Here is a 27,586-nt window from a genome sequence, read left to right on the forward strand (position 1 = left end):
TAGGCAGCAGCAGCGGCGGCGGAGCGGCAGCAGCGCAGCGGGGACTGGGAGGAGGAGGCACTAAACATCCCAGGAGCTGACGCCTTCAGGAAACAACAAAAAAACTCCGAATTCTTAGCTTCGCAGAATGATATCAGCTGCATGCCACGGAGGTAAAGCGAAAAGAAGAACGATACAAACATTGTTTTCTCACTTTTAATCACCACTTTACAGTTGAAAAGCTGCTCATGCACTGCAATCATTAATACGCTCTCATTTGGGGGCATTAAATAAGGTTATAGAGCTTATCTTATTTACAGTCTGAGTTGAAATTTTAATATTTAATACATTTTTTTTTATGAGAGTACATATTTCACCAGGTGCTGCTGAGCCAGGGATATCTACTCTGTTGAATGTTGCATTGGATAGAAATAAAATTAGTTAAATGCAACACAAAATGTGTCGAAAACACCACAGATACTTCCCCAGGTCCGATGAAAAGATGCCGCTTTGAAAGTTAATTAAAAAAAAATAAAAAAAGAACTGACACAATTTTTATAACACTTTCTTAAAACACAACAAACACAAAAAACTATCCAAATCCACCTTTCTCTATGAGAAAATATAAGAGCAAATTTTTTAAAAATCATGAACTAACTGCAACTGAATCCTTTTTTTTTTTTTTTGCTTTGCTTTGCTGGTGTCATGTAGCACAAACTCAGTTTCAGGACTATTTTAATTCTAATAACAATGAGCTTGATTCCATTAACGAGAATGACTTCAAACACAGTGTGACAGGAAACAGTGAAAACACACAGCTCCAGTCCTGCCTGAACAAGTTGTTCATCAGAAGCCAGGATTTTGACACCGATCCCCAAGAAGAAATGCCTGTATGAAGATGGACGACTGCTTCTGTGAGGACATCCATCAACACCATTTAACGTCTGTCTCTGCATGTTCAGGTTTAAAAGACCAGTGCTTTTCCATCCAGCTATCTGCATAGTGACGTAGTTCAAAATATAAAAGCAACTAATATCATGTCACCCAAAAAAATATTGAACAGTGTATTTGGTAAGACACTAAAGAAGAATGTAAAAGTGCAGCTGGAGCCAAAACTGGCCATTTGTCAGCTAGTGTTGCTTAGAAGCAGTGCTGTGTTCTTAGACCTCAAGGTTCTTGTGAAGTTGTGTTGGTTCACGGTGGAACACTTTGTAATTTTTATATATTAAAAGGTGCTGCATAAATTACATTTTATTTACTTAATATATTCACATGTGTCCAGTGTCAGAAGAGGGGACATGTAAAATAATCTGAGTCATTTTCAGTGCCATCACATCCTGGAGGGACAGAATTTGCTCGGTTGTTTCACCAAATGATAACAGCTGAAACTATTGAAAGAAATGAAATCTTCCTGTTTGCAGTGGCTGTATTAAATCTGATCATTCTCACAAATAGTAGAGAAGAATAGTGACTTTTTGTTTAGTCAGAAAGCGGTAGTGTGGTGTACAGTATGCTCTTGTGTAAGTTGCATTAACTAATTTATGAGACAAGAGACCAATGAGTAAAAGTGAAAAAGCTGTTGAGGATGTCTACTGCTGATGTCTAAATATGTTTGTAAAGTTTTTAGTGCTCATAAAACCCAGAGTTGTTCTTATTGTTACAACAACGTATCAAGTCCAACTATGCAGAGGTATTTTTTAGCCTGTTTCAGACAGTTTTGATATGCTTTACAAAAAACATCTGTGAATTAGTGAGTTAATAATTTGGAGGCATGTTTCACAGAAAAATCTGCATGTAGATGAATCTGAACTGAAGCACAGGCAATCAAACACGGCAATGACAGAAGTTCATTTAATGACTGCATGTTAGCGTACGAACAATTCTGTTCAAACCAAATCACTTCCCCCATCAGTTATTTTTACTGAATCTCATATACCATTAGCAATTAGTAAATTATAAAGAATCACCTAGCTGAGCAAAAACAGACCCAGATGTATTTTTATTATATAAACTAACCATTTACTGTCAAACACATACTTACACCTACTTTACAATATGTCATATTACCATAATTAACTTTTGCTTTAATCCTGTTCCATTTCCAAACAATGAGTTATCATAGTAATAAAAAAGATAACTCTTCATTGCCTTTCATATCTGTGTGTAGAACCCTACAAAATGCCTCAATTTTTACTGTGACTCTCAATATTCACTCAATTTCACACTGAGAAAAATATGTCAGAGAAATCTAATTTGAAAGCCAATTTGGGGCATCATAGATAACTACACCTGGATTATTAAATACACGCTTCACAGAACTTTACTCATCTGTTCTGAACCAGGAAAGCAGTAGTGTGTCTATTGTCCCTCCCGACCCCCCATTCCTGTTACTGGGCTTGAAAAGGCTGGTCTGTGCTGTGGCATTGCTTTGATTTGACCCTGCTCCGTCAAAAAAGGAGAAGGTAATGGTGCAATAGAATTAGTCTGATCTTGTTCACTTCACTCACATATGCCCTGCTGCTGCCACATTCTGGCCTGGTCTGGTTCAGCCTGGCCTGCAACCTCCTCTAATCAGATCGCCGTGTAAGGCCAGGTGCTCTCCTGGCTCTCCGCTTAGACTGCTCAGCCAGCCACACTGATTCACTTTATTCAGAGATAAGAGAGAGACTAGTGAGGGCCACTTACAGGTTAAACGAAAAAGGAATGGGCCAGCCCACCGCTCAGCCGATGCAGCTTCTCCTCTTTCTATACATTTATGTTGCACTCGTGTTGTTTTATGTGTTTATGTGCCAAAGCTCATAAAGAAAATGTGCTTTATGACACAAAATTACATTCACTTTTTATTTACTGATCTTATCTGGCTAATACATTGTCACATTCCTAATTACAATTTTTTATTTTTTTTATTTTTTATTTTATGCAAGTCATTTAAACAGAATAGAATATTCTAACCCCAGTAATGTTTTAAAAATGAAATCATGTACTGGAGAAAGCCTCGAGTTTGATGTGGGAGAGTGAACCGTAACTGATCAGCGTTTTCAGAAGTGAGCCAACTGTTGAAAATGGGCAAGCTTTGCAGGGTTTTCTTGTGAATCTGCATGGTTTCAAAAATGAAAATGAAAGCAGTCAAAGGCAGTAAACATGATTGGGCATATGCAGTAAAATACAGTGGGGATAAGAGTTTCCATGGTGACACAATAACCCAGTTTTTGTGTCCACTTTTTTCATATCAGGGTCTCTTTCCATCACCCCTTAAAGTGGCAGAATGATCTTAAAGCACTGGTTGCAGACTAAATAAGGTGTGAGGAGAGCATCGTCTTATAAGCAAATATCAATCAAAACATGCTTGTTTTGATTGATATGGGGGGGAATAAAGTCGATAGTAAAAACAAGATGCGCTGGCAGTAAGACTTGATCCTCTCTCAGGATGATGATGCCAAAAATTGAAAACAACAATCTGAACACTGTTACAGCTAAAAGTATCTGAACTGCTGCACAGATAATTACTGGGTCAAAATCCAAAAGCCTCACTTTTAAACCATCTTTACTTATAGACCAGTAGTTACTCAGGACTCTGCTGAATTTAATTATCTTCCTTTTTGGATCAAAAGACCTCAGCTGCTGAATCATTCCCTAGTTTGATGGCCACAGTGCTCTGGTTTCCATGGTTATCTGCTGTGGTCAAAGGGAACACAGCCTCTGAAAGTTAAAATACTGCTATATCACTAATTGAGCTTTCTTTTAAAAGCATAGCTATACCTATTCCATTGATGCTTCTTGACTTTGGTCACTTTAACTCATTATTTTCCTATATTACTCTGCCAAATGCCTATATGACTCAAATCAAACATCTCAACAGATTGCGAAAGAGCAAATATATTATTTTACTCATAAAGCTATAAATATTGAAATGTTTAAAACATGCAACTTAAATAATTCCCAATCAGTATTTACCTTTCTTTGTTTTTTCAAAACAGACATTAGTTTTTTAAAACCCTGAGAAGAAACAAAGGGTTTTTGTAACCATGTAACATGTTATCTGGATCCTCAATGTCTAGCAGGGCGTTGTTCCAAACCAGACACTGACTACAAAAAAGTGATTTTATAAACTTGTGACTTGTTGCTTTTAAGTAATTTCTTAAATTTTTTGTAGACTGGCATAAAATGGTATTTATGCACCATCAAACCATTGTTTTCTTTGTCATGTTTTGCGAATTTAGCCAAAAGAAATGGGAATAGTTTGTGTCCTTGCAAGGAAGCATGCCTATATATATAATTTACAACTAGTTCTTTGTTGATGTGTCTGTTTGGCTTTTTTGCCAGAGGTTTTTTTCCTTTCGAAAACAATAATGAGAAAATCTGTAGAAATGAAGGCGAGACTGAAAATTCATCCGATAGATAGTAATTGGTTGCAATTGTACAGGACTAATGTCTTGCTTTTTTATTCAATAAATGACAAAACCAGATATCCACTTAGTATTATTTATAAATGACTAGTATATGGTTTTTCTCACAGAAACATGCAATATTATCTGCTCAGTTTGGCAGAACTTCCAATTCTGCATTGCAGATTTGCTAAGTTATTATTATTTTTTTAGAAAAAGGTGCTTGTACTTATCAAAGCAGACCCAGAGACAAAATGTTGAGGAATGCAAGACCAAACAAAATTTATTAAAGCTTTTAATTTCAAGTTTAATTCCAATGTGAGAGAAAATATTTGTCTTCATTTGAAAAAATACTCCGAAGGTGAACTATTTTGTTGAACTGATTCTCATTTGTACCAACTACAGCCATCAACGATGCTCCAACCGTTCAACATTGTGTTATTTTGATCACCTAAAGAAAAAGCCTGTCATCCCTATGAATAAGAGAAAAATAAGAGAAGAACAAAAGCTCATCCTGTTCTACTGAGCAGCTGAAATCAGGAAGAAGTAGGAAAGCATTTCTCTTTCAGATCAACAGCAATCGGTTCTTCAGCTCACACAACAAAAACTGTTTCTAGTCTCACGTTTCTAAATATAACCTCACCCAACATTTCAACATCTGATTTATAGTTGTGAGTTTTTATCAAATGACAAAGAGACTTAAAATAAAAACATCAAATTGCATCAGATATTACATACCACGTGTACTAGCACACAGGAGTATGCCGTCGCAAAACGGATAGTGGAGGAGTGATTGAAAAATGTGTCACTCGATGGAATTATGTTAAATCCTAATAAACACTGCACCCCCTGTTTTTTATCACAGTTAAACAGTTTGCATACATGGTTGATACCTACAAATCTCTTTATCTCATTTCAATGATGCTGCCAATGGGCTGCAGACATTAAAGGCAGATTGTTGCATAACCAATGTTTGAAATGTGATTATGACCAGATGTGCACTCCGATTGTATCTCAGGCAGAGGATTTTTTGATATCACACAGATGCATGTTTCCTTTTTTTTTTTTTTTCTTTCTCTTCTTTTTTTATGTTGTGCTTCACAAAACAACTAACACTATTGTCAAATTTCTCCCATCTGGCACAAAAAAAGCTTTTGGGCCCCAAAATTATGACACACAAAAAAAGTGTTCCCTACAGAAATCGTTTTTTTATTCTGGTGTGTGTATATATTTTTAAAAAGGGGTGCTGATTTTCTCTGGAGATTTTCGAAATCCACAAACCTGCACTTACACGTCCACACAGAGACATGATAACAGCGGAAAACATGGATCATTTTTGTGAAATATTCCTGTTCTGTTGCCTTAGCACGAATCAATAACAAGCACATGCGAGCTCCAAACCTTTAATAGACACTCATCCCCAGTTTCGGCTCTGCCAAGTATACACTTTTTCAGGGTGTTTTTCTTAACTGCTCCCTGAACCGCTGTTGTCCTATAAAAAGGCCAGCGAGAGACTGTGGTCTTAGTAGGTGCAGAGAGGCTTATTAGATATGAATACAGTGGTATATAAAGGCAGATACAGGGCTGTAATTACACCTAATGGCTGGAAATGCTCCTGTTCAAGACATCTTGGTGTATGATGTCTGATTATGGGTGATCATTTTCTGCTTTTTGGTGGAAAAAAGCGCAGCATCCAGGTACTGGGCGCCACAGATGATAGAGGTTCAGAACAATAGGCTATTGAAATGCATTGTCACAATCCAAGCTTAAATGTCAGAGGAGGAGGCTGGCAAGACAACCTGGACTTAGTTCGCATGCGAACGCCTACAATCGAAATTAGGGGCAGCTACCGAACTGGGAGTGATTCTGACATAAACTGTACAACTTTAAAATTATACGACTTTGTATTTTACATAAACGATTATGTAAAAAAAAAACGGCGTACTTTTTATTTTAGCTTAAAATCAGACATAATGCCAATTTATTAATTCACTTTAAATTAAACTTCTTCAGAAAAAAATCTAAAAAAAAAAGGGTTTCTTTCTCCTAGAATCATTGCATATTTTGTGTTGAAGATCTATTCAGTTGAAAATATGTATGAATACTTTAATAAAACAAGACAGAAAGCATTCTCCAGCTGCCAGTAATCAGATTTATCCCCAGCTGCCATCCTTTTTTTTTTTTCCCCAACAATGAAGACCTGGAAAGAGGGCGCGAAACATCAATCACACAGGAATAAAAACATCTTAAATCCTTTTCAGTGATACAATAAGAAAAACTAACTCAAGAGGGAGGAAGAGAACGAGAGACGTGTGAAAAGTGTTAAATATTAGGATAAGAAAGTTGTCAAGGTTGAACAATGGAAAAAAAAAACAACCAAGACTTAATTTTCTAAGGAAAGTGGAAACATAACACTATAACTGCTCAAGGCTCTTAGAATTGATTTGAAATATCACTGAAATGATAATAGTCAAACCAAATAAAAGGATTTAATGACTTTCCTTCAATTCCTGAGTCATTTTGAATGAAAAACCCTATAGATATTTTTCTGCATAGGTGTGCAGTGTATCAGATAGTCAGATAGTATGACATCAAAGTCGGCAAGTCTAATAAATCTAACTACCAACAATACTAACACAGTGGTTAAGGAGTATTTGTGCCACGTTTGGTGCTTGTGTCACCAGTTTAATGGTTGTTTCAGTTACCTGATCCACTGATAAAGGTGTCCAGAAGTAAAAGCATTAGGTGAGAAAAGTGGAAAAATATAAAGCTTCCATGTCAGTGTAATTTTGATTTCCAAAGTTTGCTGTTTGGCATCAGAGGAGCTGAAAGCCTCCAGAGATAAAAGACGTAAGACATGTAACAAAGGTCAGGAACTGAAACTCTGTACATTGTACATGGGCATTTAACCACTCCACCACTTTCATTTTTTTTTTTTTTACATTCTTGAACTCGGCTGATATATGTTTTGTTCAAAGATTTTCAAAGCAGAAAATGTTTTCTTGCAAAAATTACCGAATGATTAACAGTTATAGACTCTACCCTAAGTGGCTGCCAAGATCTACAACATTTTATCTGAGAAGCTGAAAAATTTAAGAAGAAAAAGAACCATTTTTTTTTTTTTTAGATAACAAGATAAAATATATTTTATTTCCATTGGTACATTTTGAGAGAGCATGTCAGTTGAAGTGGTCACTTTCTTCCAGTAACATTTCTCAATTGCAATATTAGGTTTTGATTGATCACCTTTTGGTTTGTGTTTCTTTTAATGCCACATTTTACCTCCAGTTGGATTTAATTAAATTATTTAATAAAAAAAGAAAAGAGTTTTACTTCTTAATACACAATAAACATTTTAATTTAGGTTTCATGCAAGCAAACCTAAATATGCATCCCATCAGGACCACAATATGTTGACAGCATGTCTAATAGTTTTGAGTAACTCTAGAATACTCTATCCCCAAAGGGAGACCTCTTTACAAAGGCTCTGCAAAGATTATTCACCTTCTGAGTTTTTTTTAATGAATATTATTGACAGCAGAATTTCTACCTGAACTAATCCTGAGAGTGAGACATTTCTTTAACCACTAAACCATGATGAGCAGCTAGGAAGTCATTATGCAAAATGCAAATCAGGTTGGGATGTCAGTAGAAATTACCTCATTAAACCCTCATTGGATTATGATATACTTGGGTAAAAAAAAAAGGGAAAAATTACATTTAATCACAGTGTTCTTCTGCTATTGAAAAAAAAGTACTAATTCAGCCTTTTACAGACTTATATTGTGTGCCCTGTTGTTTCACTCTTTGAAATGTCATTATGAGCTGCATTAACACTGAGCTCTTTATCAAACCACATAAATAAAACACACATAAGAAAAACATCTTGTGTAATCGTATCAAAAGATTTGGAATAGGTCTCCTAAAATATTCTTTTTGGCCCATCACTGTAATATCTATTCTCCTTATTCATCCACTTGAATTAATAATCTTGAAAAATAATTTAATGGAAGGAAGGGTAGCAGTGCCACCCTCTCATCTATTGTTTTCATCTACGAGTCCCATTTTTCCGACTGCTGCATCCGTCCTTGTGGAAAGCCTCTTTTGCTGATGTAAATCAGAGCACATCAGCAGACTGAGAACGAAAACCAGACTTCTTTCAGCTGATTGGGCTGCATCTGCGGCTACAGACGTTCACATACATGTTGAATTTTATAAGCAAACCCCCACAGGAGACGTTAAAAAGATCTTTGAACAGAAAATGAGAAAAGGCGGTGATGTTTACATGACTCTAATCTGATTTTCCTCAGGAAAAAAAAAAATGCAAGTAATTAAAAATCACATTGCGTAGAGAAAGTTCACCTCTTTCTGATTTACAGATGACTTACATAGCATTATTCTATGCACGGTTTAATTATTAAAATCCTTTAAAAAACACTATGCAAAACAATTAAAATATGTTTCAATTAGTCGATGCAGTGGAAAATATTCCCAGAATTTAGTATCATTTATCAGCTTTTTTTTTATAATTTAGTTCAGAAATATAATTGCTTTATTAAGGAAAGCTATATTTCATTCCTCTTTGAAAACTGGTAAATGACAAGTATGTGGAATGCAATTAAAGTAATAATCCGTGACATTTTTATCTAAATTGATTTTCACGTCCTCATTTCGAGTCCATTTACCAGAAATACGGTTTCTTTTAATAGCTTTTCTATACAACTATGTACAGTACATAATGCGCAGCAATTATTTGTCTTTCTGCCTACCTATATGGAGAAAATGATCAAAATTGAAACGATAAAATCCCAGCACTAAAGCAACAATGCACAAGACTGAACAGCATTTTTTCTACCTTACTCGGCGTGCTGCAGAGGCATGATTTGAGCAGGTTGATGGAATATTTTTTTTTTTTGCTTCAGGCGCACAGGAGAAATCTGAAGGACTTTGGTTGTGTTGAAGGCTGTCATGTTTGTCCTTCTTGATTAGATTTTAAAAATGCAATTACAGCTATGTGTGTGAGGTTCCCAGCACCAGCTGAATCCAGGAGACATGTCCAAAAACATTTTATTTAATTTTTTTTTAACTTCTTCAAGGATCCTGAGCTGCATTTTTCCACTTAATAAATTCACATTCACAGGCATCCAGTGATGAGTTATGGAATTGCAGAACAATTTGTGGAACCACAGATGCAAAAAGCCTCCTGAGTAAAGGAAGAAACATAAATCTTGGGGGCATGGAACCATAAAGTATCTAATCAATTGAGAAAAACAAGAAACAGATGTTCTTTTAAGTTCAAATTAGTATTTTTAATTTCTTTTGTTTTGCCAAAATTGCCATTGAAATAAAAAAAGATCTGTCATCTTAATAAGGAAGAGTAAACAGGAAATAGACACAACATTGTATAGCAATTCTGCAATTTATTGGAGCTTAAAATAGATTTCATAGTTTTATATAACAGGCTTCTAAGTAAACAAACATAATCATTGTAATATGTTGCCTTTTCATTCAAATACCTGAAATACCTGAAATAATTCTGATTTTCTTTGTACTCTTTTCCTTTTTGTTGTCAATTTGGCACCAAAAGAAAAAAAGACAAATAAGGAAATTTCTCTTTCAGTTCTTGTTGCAAATGTACTTAGTTGAACATGAGCATGAGTTAACAACTGGGTCTGGCAAAACTGTACAAAAAACTGTAAAGAAATAAAATAAGGAAAACAGAATCTCATGAGAAGGCATTCAAAACAATACAATATTTTCAAGAAATCTCCCCGCTCCTCTTGTTAGGATGACATATAAATATGTTAATAAATTTGACATAAAGTCATAAAAAGGAGGGAAATAGGAGAAAGAAATTAAATAATCTGACAATAATTTTTATTGCAGTCACAGAAGTACAACCAACCAAACCATTCCTTTGGGTAAAAAAAAGAAAAAAAAAAGGAAAATAATTAAAACATAAAAGATCATCTTTTGCACTATGCCCTCTGTAGTTTGTGATTTCTTCAATACAAAGACCATATTGTTGTCAAGATGGTCGTTTAAATGTTAAAAATTCCTAGACTAAGATAGATGTAGATGAGAAGAACCAAACAATCTCAGTTTTAATTTTCCTTTCTAGCAATTAGCTTTAGTATTGGCCCTATTTGTGCAGCTGTTTCTGCCGTCGAACCAGCAGAAGCTGCAGCTACACTCTTAAAGACAGCCAGCACAGCTCCACTTATATGTCAGCAGGTTAAATGCAGTAGGCGGAACGGAGGCGCTGGATGACACCACTCTTGATGTTCCTGTGTGGCAACATGAGAGCGAGAGGTTCTCTGCTGCTTCTTTTGTCCAGTTTCTTCTAGTTTCTGTTTGTTCATAATCTGCAAAGTAAAGCCAGAAGTTTGCACTCACTAAAAAAACAGAATTGTGTAGTGTTCAGAATGGAGGAAAATAGTGAAATGCCAGCTGCTTTTTGACTTTCAGCCCAACATTTACATTGTTTGTTAACTCTGGCAGCGTTTTGTGTCTCCTCTGACTGATGAATTGTTTTTAAATGCAGGGTGATTTGCGTAAAAGTGCAAAAATAATGACATTTTTATTTTTAGATTTATCACTATCCAGTTTTTTCCAGTTTTTTCATCAACTTTCACAGCTTCTGTAATTTCAATGCAATTTTCAAACTGATTGCTCCTTTGCTTGAAGGTTAATCATAGTTACTGTGCGGCCTGTTTTCTCTTCTCCTCTACTCTTTATGCATTTAAAGAAAAAGTCATTTATTGAACAAGAAAAAAAGAGATGGACGAGTTGTGAGAGGTCAGTAAACAGATTAGACTCTGCAGAGGTAAACACAACAAAGCAAACCTATCTCTGCCTCTGCTGGACATTTTGCAAAAATATAAAAACAAATCGTTTGTTTCGGTGAAAATTAATCTACTTTTTATTTTATGATTTAACCATCTCAAAAAACTTTGTTGTTGTTCATCAAACACCTATCAGGCATTTTTGATAACACATACCAGGCAAATAGTACAAATATAAGATTTATAAGAAATATCTAAAGATTAAATAAAACTCATGCTAAGCATGTTCTAAATTACCATCAACATGACAGAATAACAGAATATAATTTTGTAATACTCCTGTTTTTATTGTGTGTGCATGTATGTGTGTGATGTGGTGTGTGTGTGTGTGTGTGTGTAAGTGCGTGCGCGTGTGTGCGTGCGTGTATGTATTATTAGTGTTGAAACCCCAAAAACGTTTTAAGGGATGAGTAGTCCAGAAATGTATTTAAATCACTGATCCGTCCCCATGTCTCTGAAAGAATTTATGTGACATTTTTCTTTTGCACATTTTTCTTTAATAAATCTAAAATCTAAATTTATTTATTTGTATAGCACATTTCAGCAGCAAGGCATTTGCTATATAAATAAATATAAATATAGTTTTTGCATTCATCCCCCCCTTCCTTCTGCTACCCATAAATTAAATTCAGGTCGACAATCAGAGACTGTGTTGAGTCTCTGATTTTGCAACAATCCCTGCCCCTTGCGTGTAGCAACACTATGTAAGTTTTTAACTTTATAGCAACCTACCGTACTGAGCACGATGAATGTAGCAACTGTGGAGAGCCAAAAATAACTTTAAAGGAGCTGCTGAGATCCACATGGTCAGGTGGGAGAGTCTAGACACTGGACAACTATTTGTCTTGTACTTTCCAACTCTGGTATTTTTGGAGCAGAGACAAGCATTTAGCTTTTATGGAAAGAAAGTCAATAAGTTAAATCCAAAGTTTGCGACAGCAAACGTGAAGGAAGGAGCTCTGGTGAGATGAAATCTAAGCTAATTATTTTTGGCCTACATACCAAACATAGAGTGTAATAGGGAAACTAAGACTGCACTTTATACAAATGAACACAGTATCCCGAGCCTGAAAGGGGGTGGCAGCATCATGTAGTGGGGATACTTTTCTCCAACAGGCACAAGGAAGCTGATCACTGATTGGCTGGAGGATGAATGAAGTTAACAACAAGAATCCTGAGAGAAAACCTTTTAAAGGCTGCAAGCGATCTGAAACTTCAGAAACATGCAGTCAGAGCTACATAGGGCTGCTTAAAATATGAAAATAGCTTCAGATATGAATCCAAGCAGCAGAACTCCAAAATTGCTGTTCACAGATACTCCCCATTGAATAAAACTGAAAATGGCGAAGAAGGATGGACAATCAACAGATGTAATCCAAAACATCTGCAGCTGTAATGAAAGGTGGTTCTTTAAACCACTGACTCAGGTGGTGGTGAATAAAAATTCAGGTCTTGCTTTTCAGAATTTTCTTTGTAAAAACTATGTTTTATCTTCCTTTCATTTCAGAAATATGTGCTTTTTATGTCAATAAAATTCCCACAACAATGCACTGAAATTTGAAGTTGTTATGTGACAAAATGTGAAAAATCTCAAGAGGTGTGAATACTCTTGTTCGCTGAACTCTATTTGTACATCTTTATAACAATTGTACTTTTGCACAGATTGCTTTTTTCAATAAATTTTACTTTCACAAAATGGCTCTTTGTGGGCAGGAGAATGTTGTTGCTCAAACAACAAATCAGCATAGCGACAAACTGCCTCTGCACCTGATGCAGGTAGAAAATATGGTGGCGCATGTTGGAAATTAATATGAAAACTCTAATGTAAAAATAAGAAACAATTTAGACACAAAATGTCCTGTTTTGCTCATAATTTAGCAACATAATCGGCATCAGTTCCTGTTCGGTCCAATTTTGTACATAAAAGAAAAGACACATTAACAAACCCACTTTTATTATAGAATCAGATGCCTGAATTAATATTACTTATTTTTTTATTCTTCTGTATTTAAACATAAATTTCTAAGGAAACATTTCTTTCTGGCTGTAAACTGTCTCTTGTGCTCATACTTTTAAAATCAGGGGAAGCGTTTTGTTTCAGACTGACCTCAAGATGTAAAACGAAGGGATTACATTTATTTTTCAAAAATATTTTCTTTGTAGTGAAATAAAAGGAGAAACTATTATTTAGAAAAAATAGGCTATCTAAAAATTCTAATAATTATTTTTATGGCATAAAATGATTCAAACAGTTTTGATAAGCTCATTTAAGATTCATTTCCTTCACAGCTATTTTGTTTTTATGATTATTATAACAGATCGTCAATTTTTGAGAAATTGACGATCTGATGTCTGTGTTGTCAAGGTAGCACCGTTTTCATTTTCAATTATGCAGCACAGCGCCCCCTTCTGGTATTGAGTTAAGTAAGATTTCATGGAGGCCAGTGAATTATTTCTGATGTTTCATGCTGAAAAAACGCCAGTTCCTCATTGATCTATGTGCTACATAATCAAATAAAAATGAGCAGATGCAAATAAAAAGAAAATAAATCCAATTTTGAAGAATTCCTTTTCCTTGTTGCAAAAAAATTAATTACAAAATGTTCATTCATATAGCAAATCATCTCTTTTCAAAGTCAAGGACCTTTTTTCTATGAACGATACAAAAGTGTTTTTATATGCTGTGTTGAACCAGTGAAGGTTCAACCCTTGGAGTTTTTTGTGCATTTCTGAACAGTGTTCAAAACATAAGTGGATTTTGATTTTAAGTTGGGGTTTTTTTATGTTAAAAAGAAGAGGCAAAAACTTAGAATATTATAACTTTTATTATCCAGTTTTTACTTGTCTCACTGGTACAGATTCTCTAACTACACATTGTCCTTATTTTTATGCTCATTATGTTCAGAGTTTTGTGTAAATTTGACAGAACAAGTGACTGCAGGCGAGGAATCCGGAAAGCACGTGATTTTTGACATTGATTTGGGTTTTTTAAATTGATGGATGAAGAATTGTCTTGTTAATTTTGGTCAAGGAAAAAATATATAACAGGCTAAGCTGCTAAATATGTCATCTGATAAAAAGAGCCACCATGTGATGTACAACACTAGGTCAGAGCAGGCCAACAAAATCACCCATACAATGATGATGAAGACATGAACTGATTACTTACAGACAGTTTAACATCTCTGTAAAACCAAATTATCAGCAATGAGAAATAATGATGCTTAAGCTGTAACTTGCTGTCCTGGAAGCCACTTCTCTTCTTCAGCAGCTTCTAAATGTAGGAGGCAAAAAATATGTACACAATTCAACAGAGAATATGCACTGTTAAATGTTTAGTTTTATTTTGTAAACTAAATACATACATAAAGAACTGTTTTTTGTTTGTTTTTTAGAAAGTCTTATTATAAAAAAGTAATTTTATGAACTTTCACTCTTCCTCAGTGAAAATGTGTGTCAATTACATTGCAGCTTTTAGAATTAAATGGTCAATTATTAATTGAGGTCTTACAAAGATGGATATGTGTCAAGAATGGTTATGAACTGCTATTTATGACAACCATTAGGTGTAGATTAAGTGATTTCAATAATTGAGGGAAAATTACGTGTCATGAATTTATTGTTCTACCATTTGGTGCTTTTGCCATAAAGCATCAAGTCAGTGCAAAGAACAAAGACTCTTGAGTTGTAATGAGTTGATTAGTCAATCACGGAACATTTCGATTTTAAAAACAAATGCAATATAAAATGTTGTTGTTTCTGTAGTATTCAAGATAGTTAGCAAACAGCAGCCACAAACATAGATAGGGGGGTTTGCCACTGATTTAATGAGAAACAAACCATCAGAACGGCAGAAAAACTAAAGTTTAGGATTAGTGAGGAACACCTCAGTTTCCAAGTTTGAAATTCGGACTTAAGAAGTTCCTTCAGTTGAATTCTCCAGCTTTAAATTTTGGCATCAGTATTGGAGGGTAATTGCAAACAATTAAATTGGTAATCTGCACCAAACAGCCAACATAGGCCTTTTGTTTACATTGTTGCATTGTTAGAAACTTCTCAAAGCGAAGAGAATGGGGGGAAATAATTAAGAACTCCTAGCAGGCGGTGTTACTTGGAACTGGACAGCAATTATAAAAAGATGTGAGAAGCTCTGGTTTAGAACAAGTCACACCTTGTGAGTGTCATAGTCTCAAGTCATGCTAAGTTAGCATAAACAGCTTCCTCAGGCAAATCAAGGACTGATAAAACACTGGAAACACAGAAGCCGCGCATCAGACATGATTTTAGATAAACCAAACTCCACAGTTTGCCACTCAGATTAGACTCTGCGACAGTGAAGTGTTCACAGCACAAACCATGTGTCCATGCAGGGAATCACCTTCAAAACGTAATTTCTCCTAACCATCCGTGTGCTTCAAATGCTTCATAAAAGTCGTCAGCTGAGTGATAAAAGAAGAGAAAGAGGAGCTGAAACACTGACACTAACATAAGGACAACAATAAAACACCTGAATGCACACAAGAATTTAATGTTTATGCAAACATGATATCGACTTTCACAATGAGCCAACAACGTACAGATTCATTTGCGATAAAGATGCATAAATTATATTTTATACGAGTCCATTTTGCACGCTGAAAAAAAAAGTTCTTTGGCATTTTGAAACACTGTCGTTTTCCTCTTGAACAATAAACAAGACATTCAGTTGCAGGTTCAAAATATTATAAAGCTCATAGCGAAACATAAAGTTTTACCACGCTGTAAACACTTTAGATGCATTGCATGTTAGCAATCATTTTCAAATAAATCTCTATATGTGAAACTAAATCTAAAGTGCCCTATGAGCATCATTAGACTGCGTACTTTTATAGGAAGCAGCTGGTTGGTTCCAGTCAGAGAGGTTTGCAGTTTATTCAACAACGTCCTTTGAAAAAATAAAATGGCAAACACATTCAAACACTTTACAGCATGCGTTCAGATTAAAGTAAATATGACCATATTAAACACATTGGGGGTGTTAAAAATGGTAATCAAAAATAAAATAACATAAAATAGGTGAAAAAACTTGAGGTTGAATGTCTGTTGTCTGGCTGCAATCTTCTGAGGCACCAGTAGATGGCAGCAACATAAAGCAAAACACTCCCCAAAGTTAAGGACAGTGGTAGACTCTGGTGTTATTCATGAAAAACTAAAATGAATGAAAACAAGTCATAAAATCAAATAGAGAATTACCACAGTGTCAGTAAAACGCAACTCTGCCAGCATCTCGAAATAATACGTTTATTAAGAATAAAGCTGCAACAGCTGCGAACACGAGAGAGGACATTTTGTCCAAGGTGACAGTTTATCGCTACGTGGACAAAACAATTCTCCAAAATAAAGTGCATAGAGTTCATGAGTCATAACTCCAATCACAAGACTCATAGGATTTCAGAAACAGCTATTAGCTAGGGCAAATCTACAGTAACGGTGATTAGGCTAAGTCGGTCCAATGACTACAATCTACTGATTCTGATTTAATGCATTCACTCACCTCATAACTGATCCGTTTTCTCCTCTTTGGCTGATGCACAGACGCATCCCATGCTTTTACTATTGAGTAAACGTCAAAATCCTGCTTCCATGCATGTACAATGATAGCATTTCAATCAGTGTGCACCTGGTCCACTAATTTAGTGGTAAGGTGGAGAAATGTTTGAAATTAAAACAGTTTTTTTTGCCCGTTGAGAAACTAGATGAGCCTGTGCCCGATCTGCTCTTGCAGCCAAAGCAGCGTGGGTTGCAAGGCGCTCGGCTCATCGGGAACAGTCTCAGTGTGCATCTGCAGCAGAACCTCTTGCAAAACAAACAACAGGGGCAAGCTCATGCTCAGTAGCTCATACAGTAACGTGTAGTCATGGGCGTTGTCTCTCAGGTGGCCGGCGAGGGCCTGTGCTGCGATGCGAGCGCGGCGAGACAGATACCAGGGGGCGTTACAGACGGCGCGCGTCACACTCAGCGACCAGTTCAGCTTTTTCTTTATGAACGAAGTGCAGGTACCTGCTGAAGGCGGGCTCTCCAGCTCTGCCGAACTGCTGGACTGGGAGCCCTCTCCTTCTGCAGCAATTCGATCCTGAGCTCGATTCCGATTCTGAGTGAGGACGACATGCACAGATGTTGGGTCATTTTACCACGCTAATGTTAGAAAAGTAAAAATAAAAATTGATTAACGTTGTACTCACTGGAGGTAGAGAAAAAGTCCTTCGCAGATTTGTCCCATTGTTGCGCTGATGAAAATGAAGTTTGCAGTAGAGTTTCCCTACAAAAAAATTTAAAAAAAATAAAATAAAAATTAAGGAAGCCTGTTAAAGAAAGTTGGTCATGATCAACATGAAAAAAATGCACAAAGACACGTACCTTCTTCTGAGTTGAACGCATGCGCTCCCTGTGGGAGAGAACAGTTGCAGGTGGAGCACCGGAAACATTCCCGGTGGAAGTAGACCCCCTCGGCACAGACCCTCTCAACCATGTAAACGCGCTTGGAGCAAGAGTAGCACTTGTCAGCCGACTGGGAAAAAGTCCTTCTTATCGAACTTCCCTGGAAAACAGAAGCAAGCCGTTATTTCACATTATTTGAGCCACTAATATACATGTTAAAAAAGAAACGTCGGCCGTCAGAGGATGCTCCATGGCTCTGCAGGGTTCAGATCTTATGCTGACATGAATTTCTGGATTGTAGCTGATGGAGGTGCTTCTCTCCAACATCTGGCTGTTCAGTTAAACAGGGCTGTTTGGGTGGCGCACCAAAACCCACAAAGTGCCACCACACGCTTCTCCTCTGAGGGCTGCTTGAAATTAAAAACATATGGAGCTGGAAGAGCACTTAAAACAAGCTCTCAGAAGAAAAGCAGAATTTTTACATGTAATTTTTATATAAAAATCCTACAATAGCAGTCATGCAGACACACCAATACTTCTATTTAAACATTTATTCAACACTGCTTATCTCGAGATTATACGTTTTTTTGTTGTTGTTGTTGTTTTAGGAGTGTAAACATTGGGAACACACACTGCGTGGAAATATATACGAGTGAATAAAATTAATTCATAAGTGAGAAAGCAAACACATGCATGCAGGCTTCACACGATTTGCAATAATCACCTTGAGAACGTCAGGACTGTCGCCTGAGAGCAGTCCACTAAGGTGAACAGCTTTTTCCTTTATGCTCTTTGTCTGAAACGCCCTAACTTGTTGGGTTTGAGCTTTTTTCTATAAGATAACAAAGGGAAAATCAACAGTCTTCACATTCACCCACAAACAAACTAGACAGAGTACTAACTCCAAACACCTGTGTGGCCCTGAAGAGTGTATATCATCAAGAAGAAAACAATCGTTGTTTTGCATTCAGCAACATATTGATTACTTTAATTTTAGACCTCACACAAAGAGTTGCTGCAGCAGATCACATTTGGTTGAGTTCAAGTCGTAACTCAGAGGAGCAGATCCTCCAAGTTATGTAATGTTCTGTTATAGGAATTGTTACGTTTCCTGTAGTGATTGGATGAAAAAGATATAAATCAGAGAAGTTGAAAACTAATGGATAATCAGATGAACCTTCCATTCAACTGGTTTGGGTTATTTAAAACAGATCTGATTGAAAATATTTATATGATTTCCTTTCATACCAGACTAGATACAAGACATCTATACGTTCACATATAACTTTTTATCATTTCTGTCTCTCTGTTGCGAGCTAAGAAACTTCTGTGTTATTATGCTATGGGTGTCCAAAGTGTGGTCCATAATTTTATGTGGCTCACAACCACAATTCAATCAAGCACAGGTAATTGATGTATATTTCTCTCAATTGTTTAAGGTAACATTTTCTGATGCATCTCTTACCAAATATGTTTTAATATTATTTTATTAACTGCTTTCAGGCTCTGTGCTAAGCAAGGCCTGGTTATCACATAGAGCTCTGTCACCAACTTTTGGATCAGGGTGTCAGAGTACTTTTCAAATACAAAGTTTAAATTTATTAAATTATAATGTGTCCTAATCTTAAATGTTGTGTTTTCATTATCTGTAAGCAGAAAATCACCACAATTAACAGAAGTAAAAGCTTGGAAAATCCCTGTGTGCGTATTTAATCCATAAAATGTGTTTCACTTTGTGATGGAGTTACTGCTCATGATCTTTTGAGTAATATTGTAACAGCTGTGCTTTCATAAACCCAATGTGCACTAAAGTTGTTACTAGTTTAATGTTTTAACTAGTTTAAATAGAGAAGAGGAGAAAAAGCACTGCATTCAAACAGATAAACGATTAAAAGTTATCTCTTAGCACATCACCAGTGCATTGAATGGAAAAGTCTAAATTCATATTTTAATAGGTGATTTCTTAATGTGTGCAAAAAGTCATCATTACATTTTAAGGTGAAAAATCGAGCAAATTGTAAAAAAGAAAAAAAACATTGCATATTTTTTAAAAAGGAATGATTTCTTGGCTTTCTTCCTTTAAGAAATGGTTGCATAAATATTTCAATGAAAGCAAATGAAGAAATGCTGGTTCCACTGGTACAAATTGCACTGACAGAGATAGTGACTCAAAATCTGCCAACATGTGCTTACATGAGAAGCATTTGGCTGTTGCAACTGTAACAGTAAAACAAATTCGAGCCAAGTTTGTTGGCCTGCTCGGCGTTTCTGGAAAGCTGGATAATTGGGGGCTGACTTCATCTGACTGCATGTTGCACAAGCCAAAATGTATAATGGGAACTTAATATACAATCATCATTCACTCTGGGGCCTTTTTTGGGAATCGGAGCGTGCAGCAATGTAAGGAGAGTACAGAGCGGAAAACAGACAGGCAGAGCAGGAGAAAGTGTTCACCTCAGATACGTGTTCGTCCACCTCTCTGAGGCGATGCAGAACTCTTGTCATGAAACAGATAGCAGAGCGGCAGGACGGAGGAGGAGACGCGGGGGGCTCGGGACTCTCGCGCTCAGGCTGGGGCGTCGTCTCAGCGAGAGTTTGATCAACATGTCTGAGCTTCACGACTAAAAATGGATGCTGGGGCTGAGGACGGAGCTGGGGTTTTGGCAGAGTCTTTGGAGGAAGGTTGGCTAACTGTTCAGCCGCTTTTCTGATACTTTTTTCAAACTGAAAGGTATAGTACATATAGGAGCTCCTGTAAATCCACATCTAAAATCACTGAGTGTGTTGATTATTAAAACAAAAACAAAAAAAACATGCAAGTGGTTCTCTACAGTCACAAAAAAAATGCATTGAAATTGAGACATTTTTTAGATTTTGTATCTAAAAAAAAAAATCTGATCAAAAATTAATATGAATAGCGAATGTTTTAATTGTTCAAACAAATACTGCTTTCCTTGAGATTGAAAACTTGCTGTCCAAATGTTTGACCTGGCAAAAATCCACAATTGATTAAGACTTTGTTTTCTGTTTGGGATTATTCTCTAATAATAATAAAAAAAAATCTAAATACATAAATTTAAATATTTGATTTCATGTACTGATGAGTGAACATAAACAAAAATGTCAGAGACTTTTTTGGGCCTGCTGTGCCACCTGAAGGTACCTGTGTCATCGAAGACGGCTTAGGTAGGACCGGAGACCTGATCCCAACAGGCCGAAGATCAATCTGACTAAGATTAGGGAGCACCGAGAGCGACTCACAGTCTGACTGCATGGGGGTTTTGAGGGGGATTGGGGAAGTGTTAGTGAAAAAGTACAGGAAAGAGGAAAAAAAGAGGAAAAGGGTCATGCCAGAAGTAAGAGTTTTAACACCTAAACAACAGAGCACAGTTTAAGATTTTGCAATTAAGCAGCTGAGTTCAAAAAGAGAAAATAGCCTTAAATGTGTAAAACACTTGAAGATATATGTCAGATGTTCAGATTCCCTAGAAGGAATTTTAAAAAATGCAGCAGCAAAAACATTGGAGCACACCAGACATGTTGTAGTGTTTTACCTGTGCTTTTTGAAACGTGTAGCTGCTCTTGTTTTCAAACTTGGCCTGTAGCTGCGAAGCCATTGAGCGAACTTTGTTTTCTTTGGGTTCCCGTTCGTGTTGGACTGATGAGCCGTTACTACGCATGTTAGTGGCCTGAAGAAGAGCAGAACAAAACCTCAGGAATACAGTAAAATAACAAAGTGCACGTGCACTTATAGACTAAAGATTGTGCTAACAAACCTCCTCCAGGTAGAAGAACCTTCGCCTCCTTTTGTACATGGAGTCTGTACCGTCCGACTTCTTCTCATCCTGAAAACGGAGCACAACGGAAAAAAATGACACCCTTCTGCAGCAGCGCCTCTGAGCAAACACACCAGATGCTTTTTAATGAGCATGAACACATTTAAGACACAGTAATTATTTACCCCCTCTATTGTTTCACCAAAACAAAACAAATCCGTACAGTACTGAATTGTGATTTGTTGCTGGAGTAAAAAAATATGCAGGCTTTTGACAGCACTTGCATTAAGCTCTGTATGGGAGGCACTTGCTGTTGTAACGTTTCGTAATTATAAGGTTCATAGGCTGAACATAAAACTCCACAACATCATTTTACAATATCTAAAATGTTCCTGACAAGGTGGATTACCTGAATTGTTCCAACCAGCGACATTCACTTATCCCTGTAAACCTTTTTTAACATGCCTGCCTTCTTTTTAACGTACAAAGCCGTTTTCTCTTCTGCGTTGAAATTACAATCAACTGCTTCAAAGTAAATATACAACATTAACTTATTTGAGAATTGGCTGTTATTGCTCTGAAAGTAATTTATAAAAATATACGTCAACGTTTCCCTCAGATGCGTCCACAATGTCTCACTTAAATGTGGGCAGAAAGCAGCTAGTTTGAGATGCAGAACCACCTTTCTGAGGGTTTTCTTCTTTAGCGGAAGAGTGTAAAACAGGCACAGTCTATAAGTTTAAATGCAACTGAACCGCCGAATAAAACAAATCGATATGTAAAAAAAATCAAATAAAATTACAAAAAGTAGAAATTAGGACAACTAAGTTATTTTTAGTACAGCAGATTAAACATCTCTGTTACCTTTGGCACCCGCTTCCTTGTCAGTGCAAGATTGAGATCATTATTATTAGCTTTGACTTCCTCTGAGGGATATTCTTCATTGTTTTCATCCACTCTTCTGGAATCTGCTGTTTAGCAAGAAACACAGTGGAGTAAATTAGACAAGCTTTTCCTTTACAAAGCATGTTGAATGAAGCAGCAGGACTTGTCTCGAGAGCCAGTATTTGTGTAGGGAAACGTTTTACTTTAAAGAGCGCTTCTGTTGAAACGTGCATGCAATCAAGAATCACAGAGTACATGACTGCATAGTTTCACTACACAATGACATTCTTCTCAAGCCGCTACACCTTAAAAGGGCAGAACTGCAAAACATCTATCCGTCCGTAAAATTTATTTTCTTTTTCAAATTAAGAAATTATTGAACAAAGAAAACGGTGAAAAGAATGTAAACTCCAGGGCATCCTAACTAAAACAGAGCCACGTACCCGACGAAGGTAGAGGAGTCCCACGGAAAAGTTCGTAGAACTTCGACAGGTAAGCGATCATCCTGGTTTTGTCCAGCTCCTCACCGGCGCTCAAGTCCAAAGCAGAAGTGAACGGGCGAATCCCGAACTCCCGATCGCTGATGTCGAAAGCTTGCTGGAGGTTCGCGGCGTGGTCTTCCTCATTTAAAGAGTCAAAGTCTCTGATAACAACAAGGAGAAACAATAAATTGAGCTAAAATACTCAATGACACAGAAACTGAACATTTAGATGAGACAGTTGAACTTTTATCATAATGTGGTTTGAGTTTTAGAAATCTTCCTGCTACTCGTGGTTCTCATTTACCCCCCAGTCCCTTCAGTAACCCATTTACCTATGACCTAAATATCCATTTGTCCATCCAGGAATAACCAGACAGGAATGTGGCAGCAAGAAATAGAGACTCTTTGAAGGAATTATTTGCTGGCAAATCCTTCATTTCTGCACGTCAGGTGACTACCGCTGAGTGAGGGTAGGATAACACGAACATGGGAAGTCAATGTGAGCACAATGGCTTTGTTTAACACAGAAGCATAGTTTTACTTAAACCTACAGTCTTATAAGAAGTTTAAAGCTGCAAAAAAAATGACCAGTGAGAGAAATAAAACAGCGGCTCTGATGTGTTTTATGCAAATATGGTGTGTAGACGACAGGAGGAGAAATGTAAAGGAGCCAGCAGTAACCTAGCAGCAACACACACAAACATCAGTCTTTCTCTTTTCAGCGTGAACCTGCTCCCCTCCCTCTCTGTGCTGCTGACAGGTCTGCAGATAGGCGAACAAAAACGGGACGAACGCCAGAAGTCCCTGGAAATTTACAGGCCCACCAAAAACTGCAAGTGCATGTGCCAAGGAATGAAGGCGATAATTAAAGAGTCGCCTGGATATATTTAGGTTTTAAATGCACTAATCTACAGTCACACCGGTACGTTTTTTTTTTCTTTTGTTTTTGTTATAAAGGAGCTGGTTTTCCCCTCAGTTCCAGATTTAGACACAGAAAGGGAGTTGTCAAAAAAAAAGTAGCAGAAAGAACTCTTAACATGCAGGTTTTGTTGCTTTGTTCTAAGGTTTTTAAAATACAAAACTAAGCAAAACTTTCATCAGAAAAAAAACATAAACCTTCATACTGTACAGGCTAAAAGTTTGAAAGCAAAGTTAAATTAGCAGAAAAAAGATCACGTAATTTGTGAGCTTCGCAACAAATGAAATCTCAAAGATAATCAGGTATTTGTTGTTTGTTTTTGGTTTTTTTTTTTTTGTCTTACTTAAGCTTTGCGACCTCCTCTGGCAACAACAAACTGTGATTAACATTCAAATATTAGAAGCAATAAATCCTAATTTTCTCCCTTTGGTTTCAAACCTTTCCTCATAATACTTTCAATGAAGTTTAACATGTTTACCTTTATCATCTGTGTAAATAAAAGACGTAGTTAAATTATTGCCTGCCTGCTTTTCAAACTGTGCAATACGAGTTTGAATAAGTGGCTTGAAGTCTAAAACTTCAGCCAAAGCCAGTGCTACATACATCAGCTGGGGTTTAAATCTGTGAATGAGGGCACACAGGGCGATGCCGCTTCTCCAAGACGACGTCAGGTCTGTGATGGAGACATTCCTGTAGCCCTCGGTCTGTTTCTGGCACCAGGAAAGGAGCCGCGACGGCCGGATCTCAGACTCTGTAGAAGAAACATCAAAAAAGAAAAAAATAAATAAATAAAAAATGTTAGAGAGACACGGATCAGAAAATTATGTAATACCGGGGTAAAAGGGACAGAGTGCTTTTAAATAAGGAAGTGAATCCTGAGGTGAGTGTGTGTGTCGGGAGCTGATTGTTCATAAAGTCTGAAGAACGTGTTGTTGATCATCAGATACATATTGTAACACGTGTTTGTCTGCCGTTTGTAAATGATTACTGCTTAGACTAAAGTTTATGCATATTATGTATTATTATGTAATTATGTTTAAATAGGAGCAAAACAAAGAGAGAGAAATTATAGCAGCATTCCTAAAAGAATCCCTCTAAAAGAGAGCAAGTCCTATCAGTAAAATCAGCGCCCTGAATAACAGCGAGGTGAGTCAGCAGCTGCCGGTTTGATGACTCCTCTGACACTTACCTCGTCTGTAGAGATTGACAGGCCGTCGTATGGTAGCAGCACGCTCCAGGGAGCAGGAATTTAGCTCTCCAGTGACGTACAGATGACGCACCTAAAATAAAAAGACGCATCACAGTAAATATATCTCCATGTTTGGAGAGTTCAGGTTAGAGAAAATGAGCTTACTTGGTGAGGCCTAACGCAAGAGGAGTTGAGGTTGGGGTATCGAGTTGAAGGGTCTATGGTGTACTGGTCAAAGTTTTTGGCAATGTTTTCTGGAGTAGTTTGTGGCAGAAGTCGATAAATACTCTCCCTAAATTATTCATAGAAAGTAATGTGTTCATAAAGCAAAGGCGAACTTGGGAAGAGTCGAAAGCACCATGAGAAAGTTCAGGACAGAATGTGCATGTACCTTTCTGCCAGAACTTCCAGAACCGTCCGACCTTCAGCCCAGCTCTTTACCATCCAGGCCGTGTCGAACGCAGCCAGGAAACCTCTGGCACAACCAGTCCCCATTGGCCAGAAGGGCTGCAACAAAGCAAATGCATCAAATACTATATAAAGGCAGGAACAAAACAACTTTTAACTTAAACTTGTTCATTCAGTGACATTTTGACATTTCCATGAAGTAGAAGGGAGTAGGGCTTAATTTAGTGTACCGAAATATGCAAAACAAAAATGCTCTAGACGCATGACTGGGTGTCACTTGTTAATGATGTTTGAAGAGGGTAAATCATATTTGATGACCTCACAAAAATTATGGACTATGATGCAACTGACATGGGGAAAAAAGGACAAGAGTGCAATGTTTTTATTTTTAACTTTTCAAGGTTGCCTGAATTTTAAAAACATGCGTTTACTCCTCCAGTAGTTGCTATGTTTTGCTTTGCCGTGTCACATACCACAGATCTGACTTCACACAGTAGATATCTCAGATATTTTTTAATAACCATTGAGTGTGAAAGCAGACAGAGGTCCTGCACATGTTCCTGCAGGCAACTGTAACATCTAAAAAGCGGCACAAAAAACTCTATGTATCTGCCGACAAGAACAGGATTAATTGAGGTGAAAGAAATTAGATAAACCACTCACAGGCTGGCATATAAAAAATCCCCACCCTCTATTTTTTTAGAGACATCACCCCAGTTTATCTGGCGCAGATCATTTCAGACTCCGGTACTTATCATTTAATGTATTTCTCAAGCTCTCAGCATCTGAAGTCAGTCTAATTTACTGCGTCTGGTCTGCCTTGGCCTCCCTTACCTCCAACAGACTGTCGCCAACTAGCGCCACCAGCAGCTGGTGTCCGTATCTCTCCCTGACCAGAGCGGCGTTCTCGGACGCATGCATGCTTGTGAAGTCAAACATGGCCACATCTGGCTGCCCGCAGTGATTCATGGCGTAATCGAGGGTGGGAAGTTGGTAGTTGGTGCCAAAGTCAGCAGCTTCTCGGGCGTAGCTCAGAAGGGCTTCCTGGTTGACATTTTCACTGCTCAGCAGCATCTGAGTGTCCATGTAATCCTGTTTAAATGGAAACGAGCAAGAGAAGAATCCAGAAAGTGAAGTCTTAGCTTTGTGTCAGACACAAGGTTTCCACATTCAAGGCGTACCACGGTTTCAAAACCACTAACATGTTGTATTGCACCTTTTGGGTAAGTTGGATGCTTTTCACAGGCATGCCAAAGTCAGTGCAGTTGTTCCCCATGTGGAGCACAGGTTATAACAATCCTCCTCTCCCTGTGTTTACTGTGAGCCATCAGTCAGCTGTGTAGGAGGAGGAAACCACCCAGACTTTTGTCTTGTTAAAGAAAAGAGGTTTGCTCTTTGCAAATTCAGAAACACGCCACCGAAGAAGCTCCACAAAAACAACTTTTCTGATTCTGTTTCTATGATGCTTGAAAACAAAAATAACCCCATCAAAATTAATACAGATAAGAAAACACGGTTGACTTACATTGATGACCACTTTTTTGTCCAGCAGACTTTGTTTCTTTGCCGTCATGACGAAGTAATGTGTGCTGTCCTTGTAATAGACGATGTTCTCCAGATCAATGCCTGCAGAGAAATAGCAGCGTCTTAACACTCTTACACTTCACAAAAAATTACCTTTGAAGGCTACTTGTTATGATATGATTGGATAGACTCATCAGTCAAAGTTGTTCATTCATAAATCTCTAATCTCCATTTTATTTTTGTTGTACTTTTTTTATTTTTCATTTACAGAATCCCATACATTTCTAAAAAAAAAAAAACCACAAAACTAGCTAAAAATAAACCTACACTACTGATCAACCAAGTTTGGACCAGGTGTTTAATTTGTACTAAGCCGTATTTAATCAATCAAGTTTATTTGTATCGCACATTCAGAAACAAGCAGTTCAGAGTGCTTTGCATTGTAAAACACAATAAGAAGTCATAAAAACAACCTAGAGTCAACAACTGAAAAACCAGAGACAAACGTTACATTTTGACAACGGCTGCCATCATCAAGATCAAGTCATGATGTCAGTTTAATCTGTAAATTTCATACAGGTCAAAACTACCTGTCTCTTCTTTGAGGTCAAGAAAGAACTTCTGGTTGAAAATGAAGGCCACTCCGCTGATCTCCTCTACTTTTGCCTCCGCAGTTGTGTTCCTGTTGATAAAGTTGGCGGTGATGGCGATTGCCAGTTTACCTCTGAACTCTTTCCTTTTGAAACCTGGTAAAAACACACACACACACACACGCGC

General features: G+C 37.1%; 1 protein-coding gene across 7 annotated transcripts in view; it reads right to left on the reverse strand.

Moving 5' to 3' along the window:
* Positions 1-9,771: 9,771 nt before the first annotated feature.
* mical2a (microtubule associated monooxygenase, calponin and LIM domain containing 2a) overlaps positions 9,772-27,586 on the reverse strand; it is a 37,497-nt gene continuing 19,682 nt past the window's right edge. The window contains exons 6-25 of one of the 7 annotated variants that reach the window (XR_533351.2): positions 27,400-27,555; positions 26,811-26,911; positions 26,120-26,377; positions 25,269-25,384; positions 25,043-25,169; positions 24,878-24,968; positions 24,292-24,439; positions 22,731-22,930; positions 22,267-22,373; positions 21,403-21,471; positions 21,181-21,315; positions 20,790-20,894; positions 20,081-20,350; positions 18,351-18,458; positions 17,606-17,786; positions 17,431-17,507; positions 17,249-17,339; positions 15,588-15,648; positions 14,379-14,483; positions 9,772-10,729 (exon numbers count right to left, since the gene is read on the reverse strand). Coding sequence is in view for 6 of the 7 variants with exons in the window: in XM_017304174.1 (XP_017159663.1) it covers positions 16,941-17,339; positions 17,431-17,507; positions 17,606-17,786; positions 18,351-18,458; positions 20,081-20,350; positions 20,790-20,894; positions 21,181-21,315; positions 21,403-21,471; positions 22,267-22,373; positions 22,731-22,930; positions 24,292-24,439; positions 24,878-24,968; positions 25,043-25,169; positions 25,269-25,384; positions 26,120-26,377; positions 26,811-26,911; positions 27,400-27,555 (2,648 nt within the window). In the remaining variant the exon portion in view is untranslated. The other 6 variants (XM_008405305.2, XM_008405303.2, XM_017304174.1 and 3 more) reach the window with 6 other exon arrangements.

Source organism: Poecilia reticulata, linkage group LG3, assembly GCF_000633615.1.
Source record: "Poecilia reticulata strain Guanapo linkage group LG3, Guppy_female_1.0+MT, whole genome shotgun sequence".
NCBI lineage: Eukaryota > Metazoa > Chordata > Actinopteri > Cyprinodontiformes > Poeciliidae > Poecilia > Poecilia reticulata.